This window comes from Chaetodon trifascialis, chromosome 14 (assembly GCF_039877785.1).
Source record: "Chaetodon trifascialis isolate fChaTrf1 chromosome 14, fChaTrf1.hap1, whole genome shotgun sequence".
NCBI lineage: Eukaryota > Metazoa > Chordata > Actinopteri > Chaetodontiformes > Chaetodontidae > Chaetodon > Chaetodon trifascialis.
Window position 1 is genome coordinate 9,457,044 of NC_092069.1, and position 18,668 is coordinate 9,475,711.

An 18,668-nucleotide genomic window follows, 5' to 3' on the forward strand; every position below is an offset into this window, starting at 1 on the left:
AAAATTTGGCACCAATTGATTTAAGGTTAATTAGCTCTCAGTTATACTGCCATAAAAGTATTGAGTACAGCACCCAATCCTATCAGCGAGCGAAGGCGGCTTTGAAATCTGCTGAAAAGAGCATGTGCACAGCCTTTTCATCAAGCATCATCACATTCAGCAAGGTAGAATAAGCAGATCTGAGCCACAGATAGTCAACTCAGCATACAAATGCATATTTTCATATAAGGGTGACTGCAAAACATCAGTGTGAGATCACAGCTTACAGCATGGCAAATAAAGCATGATGAACACATGTGAGGCATGAAATTCCTACACAAACACAGACAGTAGGTCTAGACTGGACAATAACCAGTGTCTTTGAGTCAGAATTGCACGGTTCATGACATCTGCCACAAGAGCACTTATCAAAAGACATAATAGCAGCCCAGACCAAAAGACAGGCAGGCACATGTGACATTAAGGAAGCCCATAAAGATTACTCTCTTTCCTCTCTCAGAGTGTGTGAATGCATTTCAAGTGAAAATTTATCAAACCAGCAGTGATGCATCAAAAATCAAAGAAGGTCAGAGGTGCACTGTTGGCATAGCTCATCATCCTGATGAAAGCTTGTTCAAGGTGAAATGTGTCACTAAGTGTTAACTATTCACATTGTCAGGACAGAATAAAGGCTTTGAAATTTTGCTATCAAAACCTGCCTGGAATGGTCTCAGGCTTTTAATGTATTCTGGCAGTCTTCATTTAGAGAAGCAGTTATTGATTTCTTTTTGCTCAGAACATTCCTGGTGCTGGCAAAATCCTTCCTAAAACCTCAGGTAATTTGTATTGATTCAGTCCAAAGTTTGGGGAGTTCTGGCAGATTTTAGTGAAACAGAAAAGGGGTGTTGATTTTATTATATGGAGTTATTATATTCCTGAAAATATGGGTAATTTGGCAACCTGGGAAAACTTAACAGTCTTTATGTCATTTACACTGAGATTCCTAATTCTGTGTGTTTGTATTCTAATATTTCTATTCTAATACTTGTGTATGTGCTTTCATTATTTACACCTTTACTGACTCCATGCTTTAATGCATTACATGTCCATTAACACAAACAGACACTTCAACGGCTTTTTATTTTTTTCCATTTATTTCTTTCCTCAGCTGAAAAGTCATTTTGATGCTTATGCTTGAACACTTCAAACCTGTGAAAAGAAAAAACTTTCACTTGGACTGATACTTCAGCATTGCTTCTGCAATTAATTGACGCCTCAACATAATTTAATTCTGACACTTAGGAGTTGTTTGGTTTTTTTGGGTTTTTTTTTTTTTCTCGACTGCAATTTCCATCAGTGAGATCCTTTTTTTTTAGCTTGTCTGATCAGGTTTTGGGTGTTGTGGTAGATTTTGTTTAATGTTAATGTCATGAAACATGTGACAGCTTGATGTTAGATACCTGCTCATGCTTAAAATTTAGCAACCATATTCTTTATATCATATACACAGAGTTCTAAGCTTTATATTCCAGTTATTGTAATCTGCTGAGCAATATGCACCCTTTGAGATCTACTGGTACTCTGGCTACAGCCAGTACATAAATTCCCATTATCCTTGTGTTCTTGATCATCCTAACACATCGTGATGAGTCTTTGAGATGTTCTGTGCAGCAGCTTGCACTGTTAGTCTGCTTAGCTGTCTCTTCCAAAGAACTGTTTTTTCACTCGTTATACTGATTGGCCCATGGCAGCGAGCCACAGTGCAGCTGGGCGAGAGAAAATGAGGTTCTTTGAAGTTCCCTATTTTGAATGGCAACACAGATCGTTGTTGTTGTGCCGTGTTTCAAACCTGGAGCCTGCTTTGAAATCATACAAAGGGATCGGGCTTATTATGGTCTCGTAGCCTGTCCATACTTTGGCCTTTTTTAAAAATGAGGAGTAATTGGAATTGGCAGAATCAGCCTTTCCTGAGCGTGAGCACAAGCGTGATGGCTTTGGATCTTTGTGATCATACTTATGATTCATTTGTATAATTCTTTTCTTCTTCCCACCACTGTGTATTCATGTCAGTGTTTCATGTTGTCAGATCGTATGTGCCTAACACAGTATGTACTTAGCATGTCTCACTTTGCTACTAACATGTGATATCTTACCCAGTGTACCCTATGTGAAGGAAAATAACAGATTATTTCACAAAGACAGTGGAGTGGGATGGCAGAATGAGGGAAGTTAGGATTCATGATGGCCCCCGAGGCTGCTCTGAGGGCAGTTTTGCCCCATTTCTTGTGGCCATGTAGGTTAGTGGGGAAAGGACTAATGTTAAAGTGATCCTAATGGATGAAGGCGGTGGGCATCAGGCCGCCGGCCTGGGCGGAAACAGGAGCCCGTCTGTCTGTCTAATGTCAGATGAAAAGAGATGCTGTGCTGTCACTACTCTCAATCACATCTCCATGAGCAAAAACACTGACGCTAATGAAGTGAACCACAGATACAGCAATGCTGCCACAGACTCCATAACCTCGGCGCTCTGAGCACGGATCACAGCTCAATCATCCAATGTAGCTCTTTGTACTTAAAATACCAAACAAAATTGTGTTAAATCCAAATGAAATTAGCAGTTCATGAGGTATTTACTGTGCCAAACACATTAGAGATCCATTTGAAATGACTTACTGAGATGCTATTAAGTGACTTGATGAGAAAATTACAGCCTTACCTTAAAGCTCAGCTGACAATAATGAGATGTAATTTATTTGGATTTAAGATGATTTGTGAAAATCAACATGAAACGCTATGCAGTGATATGCAAGTCAAAAGAAATAAGCAGGCTGCCTATCAAAGATATGTCACACAATATCCACTATTGCCTTTTCTGATTTTCTGAGAAACATCAGATGAAGAACTGAACAAGACTAAGAGACAATGGCCACACTAAGGGCTCTGTAAGGTTGTGTGTAGACACTTTGAGCTACATGCAGGAATAACTCCTGCTTTATTACAGTAACTATCTTTAGCATGGCAGCATGTTAACATTTGCTAGTATTTGGTCATTGGACAATTAACCTGATTATGGCACTGCAGGGAAATTCAAGGGGCCATCAGAATCATTAGACGTCATCCTCTGGGGACCTCGAATGACTGTACAAAATTTAATGAAAATCGAGCCTCTAGTTGACATATTTCAATCTGAACAAACCAACTGACAGACCAACAGTGCAATCCACAGAGCTACGCCACCAGCAAACATATCAGCTGGACAGCTATTTCCTGTATTTGTTAATGGTGAGTAATGCGGTAGCTTCTTCATCTTGGAATAAATTAGCAACCCACACACTCTCCATTAATGTTATAGGTCAACCGCAGACATACAGGCCTACAGTCAGAGCTGTGTCAAATGTACTTTAAGCTGAAACAAGCTTCTTATAGAATCATTAACACGCATGTCAGAGCATTTTGGCAGATTCAGAAGGTTTTGGTTAGTGAATGATTATCGTGAGAAAAAAAAACAGGCATCATTTGGAGCAAGGGGCTGCTTAAGTTCGGATATATGACTAATTTTTATTCACATTGTAAATGAGAAACAGGCAGCACAGACAGGTTTGCCTCCCACTCATTAGGGCACATATAGACAAAATGACAGCTGAAGACAGCAGTACTACTGCATGAAAAGTCTGCTCGGCAAGTTGAATGATGACGAGGATGAAAGAGGAATCATACAAATTCAAGCATTTCTGCTGCCAAAGGGAACAAAGTCTACACTGACAAAAGCACATTTCTAACAAACCCTTCCTTTAAACCCTACCTGATACTATATGAGGAAACTACTATGTCTAGCAAGGAAGATTAACTTAGATATTAAGAAATGGCTGTATCCCAACATTTCCTGACAAGATATGGTGTGGGCAGAGGATTCTTGTTGTACATCTACACATTCAGTGTAATGGTACAGATCCAAATGTGTGAATATGAGACTGGAGTTAGCACCTTTTGAAGCAGGTGGGAAGTAACAGACCTCCAAACATGGCACTTAGAGACACAGTGGGCGACATACACCATTGTCTAAGCCTTGGTCCTGGTGCAAGGAAACCTGCAAGGAACAAAGTAACACATTTACAGTGTTTGCTGCCAGTGAGTTGGTTATTGGTCGGCTCTGTTCCGACTGTGGGTGGTGAGAGAGTCTGATTGCATCTTTGTGGTGGTCTGCAGCCGCAAAGTGCCTGAAAAGGTAAATCCAATATGTAATGTATTTTTGCCAGCCTGTCATCATGTTACATTGTTCTACCAACATAGTAGGTGGCTGACAAGCAGTAATAAGGCAGGATTAACCCAGAATACCCAAACAACAAAAGTGAATGTTCTCTAAATGGTATTTGTGAGGATTCAAGCGATAGAAGCTGCCAAGCGCTCAATCAATTTCTCGTGAATTGAGATGCAGGATCCTTAAGGTGCTTTTGAAGATGAAAAGAATCAGAACAGGAAGGGTAAAGATCTTGAGGCACTTTCATCTAAAGCAAGGTGATGGGGTACATTTAAATCCTTTTAGTCAGCAATGATTATGGTTAAAAATGAAGACCACTTTCGACCTCACAGCGTCTTCATCAGGGGAGAGATGATAGAAGACATATTAATAACAGCTTCTCCTTACAGTCAATCCACCAACAGTAAATTACCCCAGCAAAAAAAGGAAGAAATAAATAACATGTTGCATTCATATTAAAAATGGTTCTACAGATATACTGTAAGTCATTTTTGAGAATTTTCACCCTTTTGTCTCTCAAAAACATAAAGCAGTGGGAAACCTGTCTGTTGCAGCCTGCAATGTTATTCACAGAGTGCAATCACATCAGTGGGGCAGCCAGGAAGTACACGATTGGGCAGTGACCTTGAAAACTTCGGTGGGAGCCAACTTTTTTCAGCTGACTTGCTGGCTGACTGTCCGCGCATTGTCCAAATTTGCAGTTGTTGAGCTCTGTAGAAAAGAAGGACATTCAGTGCCTTGTTCTTCACGGGGCTCATAGAAGTTCAGTCAGACAGAGAAGGGCTGGCAATGGAGCAAACACTTTGATAGGACACAGAAAATGTCGGGCCAAGAATATGAATGCGTCGCAGAATGTCCTAAATATTCAGAGACAGCAGCACTCCTGTCAACTCCTTTCTGGATTCAATTAATTCAGCTGAAGGACAGTACAGTCCTACAAATCCTTGTGTTTATTCTCTGCCAATATCAATTACATGGTAAAAATTATTTAAAGAAATAGGCTGACATTTTGGGAAATACACTTATCCTCCTTCTTGTATGACAAGATTGATACCACTCTTATGTCTGTCCACAAAATATAAAGCTACAATCAGCAGCCAGTTAGTTTAGCATAACATAAAGACAGAGAACAGGGAGGAAAACTAGCATGGCTCTGTCTGAAGGTGACAAAATCTGCCTACCAGCACCCCTGAAGCTTGCTAATTATCATACACTATCACTATCAAGCTTCTTTGTTTAATTTGTGCAAAAGCTGAAGTGTAAAAACTCTAGTTTTGGTTTTACGGTGCCTATGTGTCAAACTGTTTCTGGGCCGGGAACATTGACCTCCTAATCTCATCATCATTGTGAGTTTGCCAGGCATGAAAACCAGTAAGCATATTTCCTAAAATATCAGGACACCTGTGTAATTGTGTTACATAATTAGGACTGACCAGTGTCTGAATTAGAGCCAACATCGTCAGCCATCCCATTAGCATCTTACTGAGACCATTAGGAATAATATTGTGAATTAGGTGTAATCTCAAGTGGGGTTCCTGTGTGTAGGTATATATAGTATAATAATATGCAGCACTGAGAGTAGGTGTGAAGGTATTTGTATGTGGTTGCACAGTAATTGAACCACATTTCTGTGATGGGAGTGGGTCACATACTTTCATCCATTGTCTCTCATGCCACGCTCTCTTCTGTGGAAATGTGGAAGAGGCGAACGAGGCCATTCTTAAGGGAAGACAGGAAGGCTGTTTGAAAAATATCAGATATATCCTCAAGGAAAGTAACACAATCATTTTAACATCGAAGGTGCTTTTGTGAGGTGCCATGAATATAATTTGCAGTGGTATGACTGAAAAGAAAAATAGAACAAAGCAGTTATTAGGTCTCCAGGACTGGAATGGCTCACAGCACCTCCAGAAGATTAAATTAAAGACGAACAGCGTTTTGCATGCATCTACCTCTATTTGTAGGACCAGATTCCATGTAAATGAATTTAAAGAACTGATTTTGTGCAGGTAGACGCCTGGGGGGAAAGAATGACATCATTGCCTCACTGCCAGGCCTCCTTCACTAGAGGACGCTGTGGAGCTCAATCAACGGGTGACGTAGCTGACGTACGAGGAAGTGTCTTGAACATAACAGAACTGCAGCAGGCTAGTCACCTGTAAAGTGATGCATGCTATGGCAGTAACAGAAAAAAATGAAATGATCTACTCCCACCATTTGAACATTTTCCCGTAGAAACACGGTGATCTGGCGAACACGGAAAAAGGCCCAACAAGTAAGTTATTGCGATGTCATTCCGGTTTGTCACTGTAAGTTTGGCTAATGCATGTTAGCGAGCTAGGCTAGCTTCAAAAGCCTGAGTCAACCCACTATAAAATATTGACTGATAATAAACACTAACCTCACTCCTTACCATTAACATATACTTGTTAACTGCATCCCTAGATTGTTGTTTGCCCTTACAATAAGTAAATCTGAGGTGTACGCCTGGTCACGGTCTGTTATTTGTAACGTGAACTATGCAACACCAAATTCTGCTGTGAAAGCTGTCAATTTAAAGCTGCACAACTTTCTGCGGATATACACAGCTAGCTGGCAACACAACAGCCACGAATCATAAACTAACATGAATTACTGGGAAATTCGGCATACATATAATTACCCTAGTAGCAGGTTAATATCTTTTGAGATAATCAGTATGAAGGTAAAAACACCCAACGTAGTGAGCGGCAAATTTTATTAAATAAAGTATAAGTATATTAAGCATGGATGCCGGATTCCATAAAAGCTTTGCGTACAATTCTTAGAAATCTTAGTTCTTCTTTTTGTTTTGTTTTTTCGCCTAAAGGCATGAAATTTCCGCTTTTTTGCACCACGTCATTATCAGGAAGAGAAGTTGCTGGTGAGTCGGGAAGAAGACGTTATTTACTGGAGTAAAAAACATCCCACACCAATTACTTTCACTTCCACTTAAATGTATCAGGCATCTTGTACCATGTGAGCTGAAAACATGTCTTTCTGGTCGTTGCAAGTGGCAAATGCGATGGATTGATTTAGAGACCTTTGGAAGTGAAGTAGACCTGACATGAAACAGCTTTTACAATGGTGCATTTTACTACTATTATGAATGTAACTGTTGTTTTCTGTCTTCATGATGCAGGTTTATTATCATTCACTCTTTCACTTGAGAAGACAGTGACGTTTCCAAGCCTCTCCAATGTCTTCTGGCTGTCCACCCCAGTCACCTGCTGTGGCAAAGTCTGAGGTCGCAGTGGACGGAGAATGCCCGCTGCTGGCTGCCACATTTGCCTACTGGGACAACATCCTGGGTCCACGGGTGCGCCACATCTGGGTACCAAAAGGTGATCAATTGATGTTCCTCAGCGATGGAGAGGTCACATTTTTGGCCAATCACACACTGAATGGGGAGATTCTGCGCAGTGCTGAGTGTGGCGCTGTGGATGTGAAGTTCTTTGTCCTGGCGGAAAAGGGTGTCATCATTGTGTCTCTCATCTTCGACGGCGAGCTGAAGGGGGACAAGAACACGTGTGCCCTTTCCATCATCCTGCCGCAGACAGAGCTGGCCTTCTACCTACCTCTGCACACCATCTGTGTGGAGAGGCTAAAGCACGTTATCCGCAAGGGTCGCATTTGGATGCAGAAGGTACCCTGCCCTGTTATCCCTGCTGATCCCTCTACTTCTCTCTCTTGGGCGTATGCTTAGCATTTATTTAAGAGGGGGCTTATTATCATCCTTTACTTCATAAAACCTCATCTCGCCTCATCTAAGGGGTATGAAGCAATCCATCACCTCTGTTTTACGCATTCGGGATTGCAACAACATTGGCAGAATAACGGAGTTGCAGTCTCCCAACACAGAGGAGAAAGTTGGCTAATTAGACCTGAGAGCTCCTATAGAGAAAGCCAGTGAGCAGGTAATAATAAGGCCAGACAACAGCTTCAAAATACATCACTGTGGCAGACACTGCAGTCTGTTTGGTTGAATGATTATTTATCAGTCTTGCATGTTTTGCATACTGTAGGGTCATCACATCCCTGTTTGTTAGTTTTAGCTTTTGAACAGTGTGTCTCATGTCAGGCTGTGTCCCCTGACATGGTAAATATTTTAGTGGGGTTTTATTTTGATTTGTGCACCACAGTTTGGGCTTTCTGGTGCGCTGTTCGTCATCTTGTATTGCTTTGAAAACTTGTGGTGGTGGCCAGGGTTCTTACAGCAGACAAATAATACTCCCTGGCCTTAAGGAAGGCTGTCGATTATCAGTAGTTTTTTTGGCGCTGACCAAAATATATCTGCTGTGTCGGAATCTATCCGGTACTGGAAGTAGTCATTTACTGTCTCATCTGAATAATAATCTTGTTTACTCATTCTTTGAACAGATATTTCCTGGTTTAAATCATTATAATGCCTTGAATTAATATTGTATTTAGTTAGTGCGCAGTTGTAGTGCAGCTGCTTGTTTTAACATTTGAGAAATTTGACTTAATAAGAAGGGATATTCTAGAAAAGTATTCATATTTTTAAAGGAAGATGTTGTAAACTCAGTACAGACACTCAGAGTTTGGTGGACCAATACCGATATCGAAATAGGGTTTCCAAAGAATAACAATAAATGGACTGACTGTGCAAAACTGTGTGTATCAGCCAAGCTGATATTTCAAACTGGCTCTCATTAGGTTTAGTTTCACACAGCTTGTAACATCCTTTTATTGTGATTTGCGAAGTGTGCATTAAAATGCAGAACGTGCCATTTGAAAGGCAGAAATTCACTGCTGGCCCAAAAATGAATGTTGTCGGCCTCCTCAGTCGGCTGGCTTTAGTGTTTGTGCAGTGCATCAGTTCACCGTCCCCACTGTCTTTGATCTGCAGGGCTACAACATCATCTCAGTGCTCAGCATGGAGATTGTCCCGATCATGGAGCTGTTGGCCTCAATGAAGACACACAGTGTGCCACAAGATGTGGACGTGAGCAGCGCACACACACACATTCACACACATTACCTCATGCGCTCATACTTCAAAGCTGTTCAAAAGGATTTGAAGCCGTAATGATTAATTCATTTGTAACGTGCCAGCAACAGGAATGTAAAGCTTTGAGGAAACACTGTATATATAGCTTATTATCTAAACATCATGGTCTCAATGACAGACTGGAAAGACGTGGATATCTGTATTAAGTGCAGTCACATATGAAGAAAAGCTTTGTCTCCAGCCTTTTTTTTAAATTTCAGCTGTTTCATTATTCTAATTGTTCAAATGGCCTCTATTTCCAAGAGGTTTAAATTATCCACGCTCTCTGCTTAGATTTCCACCCAGTGTGATTTAACACATTTGTTCCCTTCTAATATGCAAATGCAACAAAAACGCAGCACAACGAAGCTCCCTAGAATCTTTCTTGCTGTTTCCTATGCTGTTAGATGCATCTTATTTTCATCGCAGTGCCTGCAAATGTGCCCATCAGCACTTTTGTCTTTGTTGAGACCAATTTTAAAAATGACTCATTTGTTTCACTCCCGCTGAGTAGATAAAAGACACCGTGCTAAATGATGATGACATCGGGGACAGCTGCCACGAGGATTTCCTCCACAAGTAAGCACCCCGGTACAGGCAAATGGAGACAGATGATGAACAATGCCCATTTAACACCCATCAACCTTCCAATGATGAGTAATGACTCTCCACTTAGCCGAAGTTTCCTCCAGAGAAAGGACGAAAGCTGAATCGCTGTTAGTGTTGAGAGTCCAGAAAGTCCATTCCGGCAATGAAGCTCCCAGTTGCTCAGAGTAGAACAGGATTAGTTCAGCATCCTGTGGAGATGACAAAGCACCTGCACCTGCAATTACTTGACTTGGATCTAAAGAATATTTATAACTGATAGAGATTTTTAATAAGAAAATGACAGAAGTTTAAAAGTAACTGAGCAAAGTAGTTCTTTTTGGTGACAAATCATCAAATCAGATGACAAGATCAATCAAAAAAATGTAAGTGTGAACCAAACTCCATGAGTAAAACAGCAAATTTAAGGATCACATGGCAGATGGAACTTTCCACTGGTCCAGAAGCAGTTACCATCTTCATTCCTCTTCAGTGTGAAAAGCCTCACACTGTAAATGTTTTTTCAGACCCAGCTCCTCAGTCTCAGTCATCATTCCTAAAGGCTGTCAATAATTGGAGCAATGCTAATGAAGCTAATGGGCTCTAATTTGCATGTCTTTGTCTCTGTGTTCAGGGCCATCAGCTCTCATCTGCAGACTTGCGGCTGTTCAATAGTGGTTGGAAGCAACCCAGAGAAAGTAAACAAGGTAAATTTACTGGATTAGTGGCTGTACACAGACAAATTTGTCATGCATCTACATAATTTAAAATGTTCTGAAGTGTGTGCTGTGCTGTTGTTTTGGGTTTAATGAACCCCTCATGCACTTTTTCAGTCTCTGTTACTGTTTGTGTCGGTATTTTGAATGTCTTTCTGGGCTTGGCAGCACAATTATTGCTGCAACTGCTTCCAAAAAGATTGAAGTTATTTGAGAAAGCATATAATCTACTCAAAATGGGCATTAAAAAAGAAAAGCTGGGCATTTGTACAAAGACAGAACGCTTATATTCCACACCATACATTTGTTTAAGAGATCTACATCAGAAAACTGCTCCGAACATTTTCGCCCAGTGAATATCAAAGGGGTGCACCATTTTAATTTAGAGTTTTATTGGCTTTAGGCCTGAATTGAGCACCAATTAAATCAAGACTTTTATTTGTATCTAACAGCCAGCCTCAAGCCTAATGCCAGATTAAGGTCAATAAGCAAAATGTGACTTCTATAAATTTTGTGCTGAAATGTAGCTTCTGAAATAGATTTTGTGCTGACTGTGCGGGAATCCACCACTTTTTAATCTAACAACCAGCCTCCTTGTTGGCACTATTTCCTCCACCTGACAGCAGTGAAGAAACAATATAGATAATCAAAACCGGATCTTTTCCAAAGCGCTTAAATCTGACTCGTTTCTTCACAGATCGTGCGGACCCTCTGCCTCTTTCTCACCCCGGCTGAGAGGAAGTGCTCTCGCCTCTGCAAGGCTGATTCTTCCTTCAAGTATGACACAGGCCTGTTCGTCCAGGGTCTGCTCAAGGTAGCCACCAGTTTGCCTCCCATTATACAACCCATGTGATGTGAATTAGATTGTGGTTCTTGCCTGCTTGTTTGATGTTGCCCAGTCTTTTGTTCTGACCCGATTTCTCTCACTCACCTGAAACAGTTGCAGTCAGATATGTTCATTACTGCACTGCATAAAATGCAGATCTGTTTTAATTCATGCAGCTTTTTGTGCTGCTTTCTTAAGGTCTTTATTTTTAATCAGCCAACTGCTATGTGCAAATTAAGATACCAGCATATCTAAATATGTTCTTGATGTTTAGTTATGTTCTTTGGTGTGTTCCACTCACAGGTTTCTATATTACAAATGTCGGTCCAGTGTGGACCTGAGGATTTAGTGATTTTTTTTTTTTAGCGAGGTGAGAGGGCTTAACGCTACACAGGCAGATGGCTCTTCATGTCAACATGAATCGAATGAGAGTCAGTGTGGTGCACATCGGCTCCGTGGTGGAGCTCCTGCAGGATCTTCTTATAGATTTCCACATAAAATGCTGCAGGCAACAAGGGAAGCTGGCCCAAGGAGAAACATGGAAAAGTGGTTATTTATTCAAGCTTCTTTTTACATGTATTGCACGATATGGATATAGGATGTTTTGGTAGAGCTGTTTGGATGTTTGTTCTTGCTTTGTGTTCTATTTTAATTATATATGTGCATCAGAAGTTCTAATAAATAATTAAACTTTTTGCAAGCAAGCAGCCTCCTACAGTTGCTCCCTCTTGTACAAACATTATGTGCTCTGTGCTGTCTGCTCTTTACATTGGGACAGAGTGTGATGGAGGGAGCAGACTTAAAATAACAGAATAACATAAACACGCTCTTACATGTCACATCAAGCAATAATCAAACCAGGATTTGAGCTTTCCCGGCCTTCTTTTCATTCCCAGGACTCCACAGGTAGCTTCGTCCTGCCCTTCCGCCAGGTGCTCTACTCCCCTTACCCGACCACGCACATCGACGTCGACATCAACACGGTCAAGCAGATGCCGCCGTGCCACGAGCACACGTACAACCAGCGTCGCTACATGCGGTCAGAGCTCAGTGCGCTCTGGAAGACGGACAGCGAGGAGGACATTCCTCCTGACACAGTCATCCACACCGATGAAACCTTCACACCTGACCTGTAAGGCATGCACACACAGTCTCTACTGTATTTGTGAGTAGCCTTTTCAGCACAATATTGTTATGCTATAATAACCTTTTTTGTTTGTTTTAGGAATATATTTCAAGACGTCATGCATAAAGACACTTTGGTCAAGTCATTTATAGATGAGGTAAGAATAAAGCAACACTTCTCGCCATATCATTCAACAAATTGACAAAAATAGTAACCAAACAACTACAACAACAGCAGGAACAAAATACAACTAATATTAATATTCTCATTATCATCATTTAGAAGAAAAATCTAAATAGATAAATGAAAGAGAAGCTACTCCCATAACCATAAAGGGAGAAAGAACCATACACACTACATTATGCATACGTTATACGCTATGCTGCTTACATTAAGGACCATCCTTAAACACACACTTCACCATCCAGACCAAACAAAGAAAAACAAGAATATAGCAGCACCCTTTAACTGCTAACCCTGTGTGGCAGAACTGAGTCTGAAATACTTGGTGTCCCTGGGTGTAATGTTGGAACACCCTGCTGCCTTCCGTGAGTGAGAGTGTAAATGAGGCAAATTATGAAGGACTTTGGATAAAAGCAATGTAAATGAAATCCATTTCCAATTTAAATCAAGTCGCAAGTTTTGGAGGCCTGAGTCTTCTCCTCTTTTTAGCTCACTACAGGAATATGTTAGTTAAAATGTGAAAAAACGGACTCTGACATTGTCCTTTTAAAGCTGCTGTGCTCTGCGAGAGGGTGTGTAAATGGTTTCTATCTGGGCGATTAACCGCGGCAGTGTCAATAAAAGAAAACATAAATAAATAATAGAGATCGGTTCACTATTGTTTAACCCATGACAAGCGCCCCCTTCTTATCACACAAGCAACCCAGTCAAGCGAAATAGATACAGCAGATACAAAATAAATTTATCTCTAAGGGCCACAGCTATCATCCGCTCCCATCAAAGTGCTTCCAGACTTGCGGTTACAAGTTTTTCTCATGACACCAGCAATATGTTTCTTTCTCAAGGTTAGCACAAAGGAGGGTGGAGTGTATTATTCCAACCTTTTTTCCAGTGGAGCCATAGCTCGGACTGCTAATTGACATCCTGTGTTGTACCCAGGTGTTCATGCTGAAGCCAGGCCTGTCCCTGCGGAGCACCTATCTGGCCCAGTTCCTGCTGCTGCTCCACAGGAAGGCCCTCGCACTGCTCAAGTACATCGAGGACGAAACGTAAGAGCTCTCTCTAATAATAAGACTTTAATTCAAATAACAGCAATTATTGTGTGGCAAGAGACCACTGCACTCGCACACCCTGCTCCACTGAAAACACTCCCCAAAAAAACTAAACACCAGAGCTGATTATTCACTTTCCACCCTTTTATTTATTTACTCTGACTCTGCACTGCAGCCACTGACATGCACACAGCCAGAAATACCCTGAAGCCTCGTAGTTTGTGGCCTGATGGAACACAGTTTCCTAAGTTTGGAGTCAAAATGGTCATGTTGGTGTTCTTCTATGTGTGGTCATGTTATCCCAAGGGTTTGTTGTACAGGGCTACCCATACAGCAAGCTCAGAGGGACTGATGATGGGGAACTGACAACATTAAAGCCAGTTGAGAAACGTCTTTTGGGCTTGAGTGAGGACTCAGTTGAAAGGAATCTCAGTTATAGTGTGGCTACAGGAGGGAGAACACACAGGCACAGGGTGAGCACACACCTGCAGATTTCAAAACCAGAGCAATATTTTGGACGCAGAGGAGGGAGATGCTTAAATCAAGATGAAGCAGTATGTCAAGATATGCGGTCAGGTGACCATGCAGGCAGCTTTTTTTTTTTTTTTTTTTGTCAAAAGAAACAGTGCTAAGACTACAGGCACCATCCTGCAGAACAGGAGAAAAAACAAAAACACTCAAATGATCATGTCATTCTTCTCTCTGTTCTGAACAAGAGGACAAGTATAACTGTGATGCATTGCAAACAATACTGCAGATGGCCTGACTGATATGCACAAACGCAGTAAGCTGTTGAGTGTTGGACGATATCTGCTTTCTGTTGGTTTGCGATGGTGCACTGTCTCCTGCTTTACAGGGGGATGCCAGTAATTAACAAGACAATCGCAAGACGACATCAATCACTTAAATACACTCAAAACATAAGAACGTGTACCTTGTTGATTGGTATTGAGAGTTTTTACACAGCTTCCCATAACATAATAGATTTAAGTGAGTGTGTGTGAGCTGGCCTGGCAGCAATCTCCTTCCTCCAAGATGTTGAGATAATACATTTTATTGTAACCTTACATCAACAGCCAGCTATTCTCATGATCTGCCTTTATCTCTGTTCCTCCGTGACATAAAAATAGCAGCCATGTTCTTGTGTGGCAAAAAATCCTGACACCCTTTATCTGATTGTTAAACATCACACACAGTCAGGGGCGAGGTTAGCACTTTCCCGCCTGGTGAAAGAAGTGGAGGCGCCCTGATTTTAATATTCCCCTCTTTCCATTTTTGCCCTTCAGAAGGGACATGCCTCATAACCTACTGTATATGTATGTGGTGAAGAGCACAAGAAGCCCGTCCTTCAGTTTAGATGAAAAGGGATTGCTGTTTCACGGTAACAAAGGAAATAGCTACTGAGGACGCTGAAGACATGTGCAATAATGCAGACCTTAAGAAGTTTAGGGCCTTTGTGCATATGAAACAAACAATAATATTAGACAAATATTAGAATAAACATGAATAGACTGCAAACACAGAATCAGACTTGTGATGGTTCTAGAGTTAAAGGCTGAAAGTTAATTGACAAAGAATTGACGATTGGGAAGCGGCAGCTGGTCGTTGAGCTCCACATACTCCTGAATCCTCTGCATCATCCCCGATTGACAGCTTCCCCATCGACTCAGCACATGTGTTTGGTGATGAATGCGCTGAGCAAGAAGATGACACAAAGCACGTGCTGTGGCCCTCCCAATTACCACAGCTGAATTTGTGAAAGATTGTGGAGCGACGCCAGTGATGACGTTTTCCCTCATCATCAAAACACTAAATCATGTTTTTATGATCGCCCTTTGATCACTGACAGGAAATTCTCATTTCTCTGCCCCCCCTTAGGCACAGAAATGAGACTGTATGCCAGCTTGCAAGGTGACCCGGTGGTTTTTGATGGCCTCACACCAGACTTTGTATTAATGCGCCTCTCATTTAGGCAGTTAGCCAGAATATTCACTAATGGATAAGACAAGTTAGAAACCAGTCGTGCTAATTATCCTCCTCTGCGTGAGTCTTCCTCAGTACCTTGTCAGAGATTTAGACATAATTTTATCTCTAGTCACACTCTGTCCCAACAGAGTTGCAGTAACTAACTTCTGGCTCTGCTCCAGAAGCATCTTCTTAAGCCCCACCAATTCATTTGAGACGCTGCAGCCCACCATGTCTTCAGCTTTCAGCTGAAATTTTTTCATGCCACCCTCCCTGTGGTGACCTGGTCATCGCTCCATCTGGGCTTGACTCATCTCCTTCTGTGCTCCACAACAGAGGACTGACCTTCCTACTCCTTGCAGGATAGCAGTCACTCCCTTCTTTTTCCTCTACTTCTGAATGTTTTGCTGCTTCTCTTGCTTACGAAAGACATTTGAGGATTTATGCAAATGCTTTTTGCTCTACTGTGCACAAGTATTCAAGAAACCCGGAATATTTGGAACCCCTGGCCGTCGTACTGTTACTTCTGTTTGGTACTAATGTTAATGAATTTCAGTACAAAGTTATTCTGCTTTTAGCTGTAGATAAACGTTACATTAGTAAAATGTTAATATTAAACATCAGTGTCTTAGTAAACTGTGTTCTACTTAAAAATTGTCAATACAAATTTGAGATCATTTAGACTCAATGTGAACTGCATGGTACAAACTAGATGAGTCATCGTCACATAGAGTACTGGGCTTGCTGAACGTCTACACATTGTTCAATGCGAACAAGCCTACATACACACAAAATCCTTATCCACCAAATATTATACTCACACAAGAAAATCAGCTCCATCAGTTTCTGTATCTTGGTCTTTCCAAAGTAATCATTTATTTTGTGTCACCAAAATTTTAAAGCTGCAGCAATGAATAGTTTTATATTAACAATAGATCAGTTGACGATGTATAATGTGAAAGATGGCCTTTTCCATTGTGACAAACCATTACAAAATGATCACCTGGTTCTGCAGTTCCCTGCAAAATTTTAGCGACTTTCAGCAGTTGGTTTGGCTTTATGTTCCGCAGCTTAACTGTAACTGTTTAGATTCACTCTCACAGCTCTCATCAGCATAATTTCCAGCTGCTTTTGTTAGTGAAAAACTCAAAAACATTGTACCTGCAAACAAACAAAGTTAGAGACTACCTAGTGAACATAGTGGAACCAGATTGTTCCCTCAAGAGCTGGTGGAGACCAAAATAGAGCTGAAAGAAGGGTTAATACTGGACTTAAATTCATCCAGAAACATGACTCCAAATGAATGCTAGTGTTACGCTCTATTTGTCGGCTGACATGGCGCCACATCAACTTTATTGTGCTGCCTCCTTGTGGCCAGAAAATCACTTAAGGGGTTGAGGATGTCTACTGCAAAAACAATTTCAAATATTTTAACATCTTCAAGTCTCCGGGGGAAGGGGTTGTGGAGCTCTAATTATCGGAAAGATTTAGCCTTAAACAGTAGTAAAAAGACAGTTTGAAGTCTGAAAATAGGAGGTTTAGTGTACAATGAATATTTGAAAATTCAGGGGGCAAAAGAAAATAGAGAAACAGTACAAGATAGGTATTTTACCTTAGAACCACCACATCAGCTATGGCACATAAAGTGCACACTGATATGTTCAATTGTAGATCCCAAATACACAAGTATTGTGTCATTTTTTAAAATTGCAATATGCTGTGATTTATTGATTAATATAAATTTCAGGCCACTTTTTAACAGAATATTGCAGTAAAATCTACCATGATGTTGCAAAACATTTGATTTCAACTCCTGTGTTTAACATGCTTTAAATGCTTCCAGAAATGTCATTTTGATTCACATTTGTTCCCATACATAGGAAACACCTGAATATATCTCATTCCACAGACAGCACTAACTACACAAGCAAAACCATTATTTGTGTGCTCGTGCAAAGGCATAAAAGTGGTCTTGTTTATGGTGTTGCTAACAGCCTGAGGTCTTAGGGCACACTATTTTACAGGTGCCTTGACAAGATTGTTTATGCTCAGTTGCCATCCTGTAGCAGCATACATAATTCATCATGGCATGGCGTTCCTGCTCACAGCTGCAACCCAACAAGATGCTAATGCAAATCCTCAGACCCTGACTATTGTGGCTTGTTAACAGTTACGCTACAGTCCCTCTCCTCCTCCCTTCACAGGCAAAAGGGGAAGAAGCCCTTTCGATCCTTGCGCAATTTGAAGACAGACCTGGATCTGACAGTGGAAGGAGACCTGAACATAGTAATGGCCTTCGCTGAGAAGCTGAGGGCAGGACTGCACTCGTTTGTGTTTGGGAAGCCATTTTACACCAGCATGCAGGAACGAGATGTACTCATGAGCTTTTGACTCTGTTCTTCACCTGCACTTTATGTATTGGACGGTTAATGGAAATAGACATTTTACTGTATTGTTTTATTGTTACATGAATGCATGCACATGTGTACATAACATTTTGCTTCCCTTTAGTGTCTTGATCAATATAAGTCATTTGTCTGATTATTACTGCTGTTTTGAGCCTTATGGAACATTTTGATATATTGCCTTGATCATCTGTAAGCATAATGTTGTTAGACTACTTAAATTACTCTCTGTAGGCTGAATTATTTATGTCTTCTATGCCTTCTGTTAATAGAGGGTTTGTATTAATTTATGCTGTTAAAATTGGCTGAAGTGCCCACCAGTACATTCGCAATTTAATTAAAAATTATATTTATTAAAACATGAGCTATTGGTTTCTTCACTGCCTGCGTTATACAACAACCTCATTTGGTCTTTGAACCTTCTAAATTTGTGCACTCCCTCTTTAAAAAATTCAGTTACAGCAACAAGCTTTGAATATGAAGCGTGCGGATTCCATTAAAGAAGAAGTACGGTGAATGAAATCTGATAAAGCAGATCTTTGTG

At 40.9% G+C, this 18,668-nt stretch overlaps 1 protein-coding gene across 1 annotated transcript; it reads left to right on the forward strand.

Moving 5' to 3' along the window:
• The first annotated feature begins 6,323 nt into the window (after positions 1 to 6,323).
• c9orf72 (C9orf72-SMCR8 complex subunit) lies at positions 6,324 to 18,488 on the forward strand. The gene is made up of 10 exons (XM_070979860.1): positions 6,324 to 6,512; positions 7,398 to 7,901; positions 9,126 to 9,221; positions 9,781 to 9,845; positions 10,486 to 10,558; positions 11,265 to 11,381; positions 12,290 to 12,525; positions 12,619 to 12,676; positions 13,642 to 13,751; positions 17,924 to 18,488. Exons 2-10 carry the CDS (start codon positions 7,455 to 7,457, stop codon positions 18,108 to 18,110), a joined length of 1,389 nt encoding a protein of 462 aa, XP_070835961.1. The 5' UTR covers positions 6,324 to 6,512; positions 7,398 to 7,454; the 3' UTR covers positions 18,111 to 18,488.
• The last annotated feature ends 180 nt before the right edge of the window (positions 18,489 to 18,668 follow it).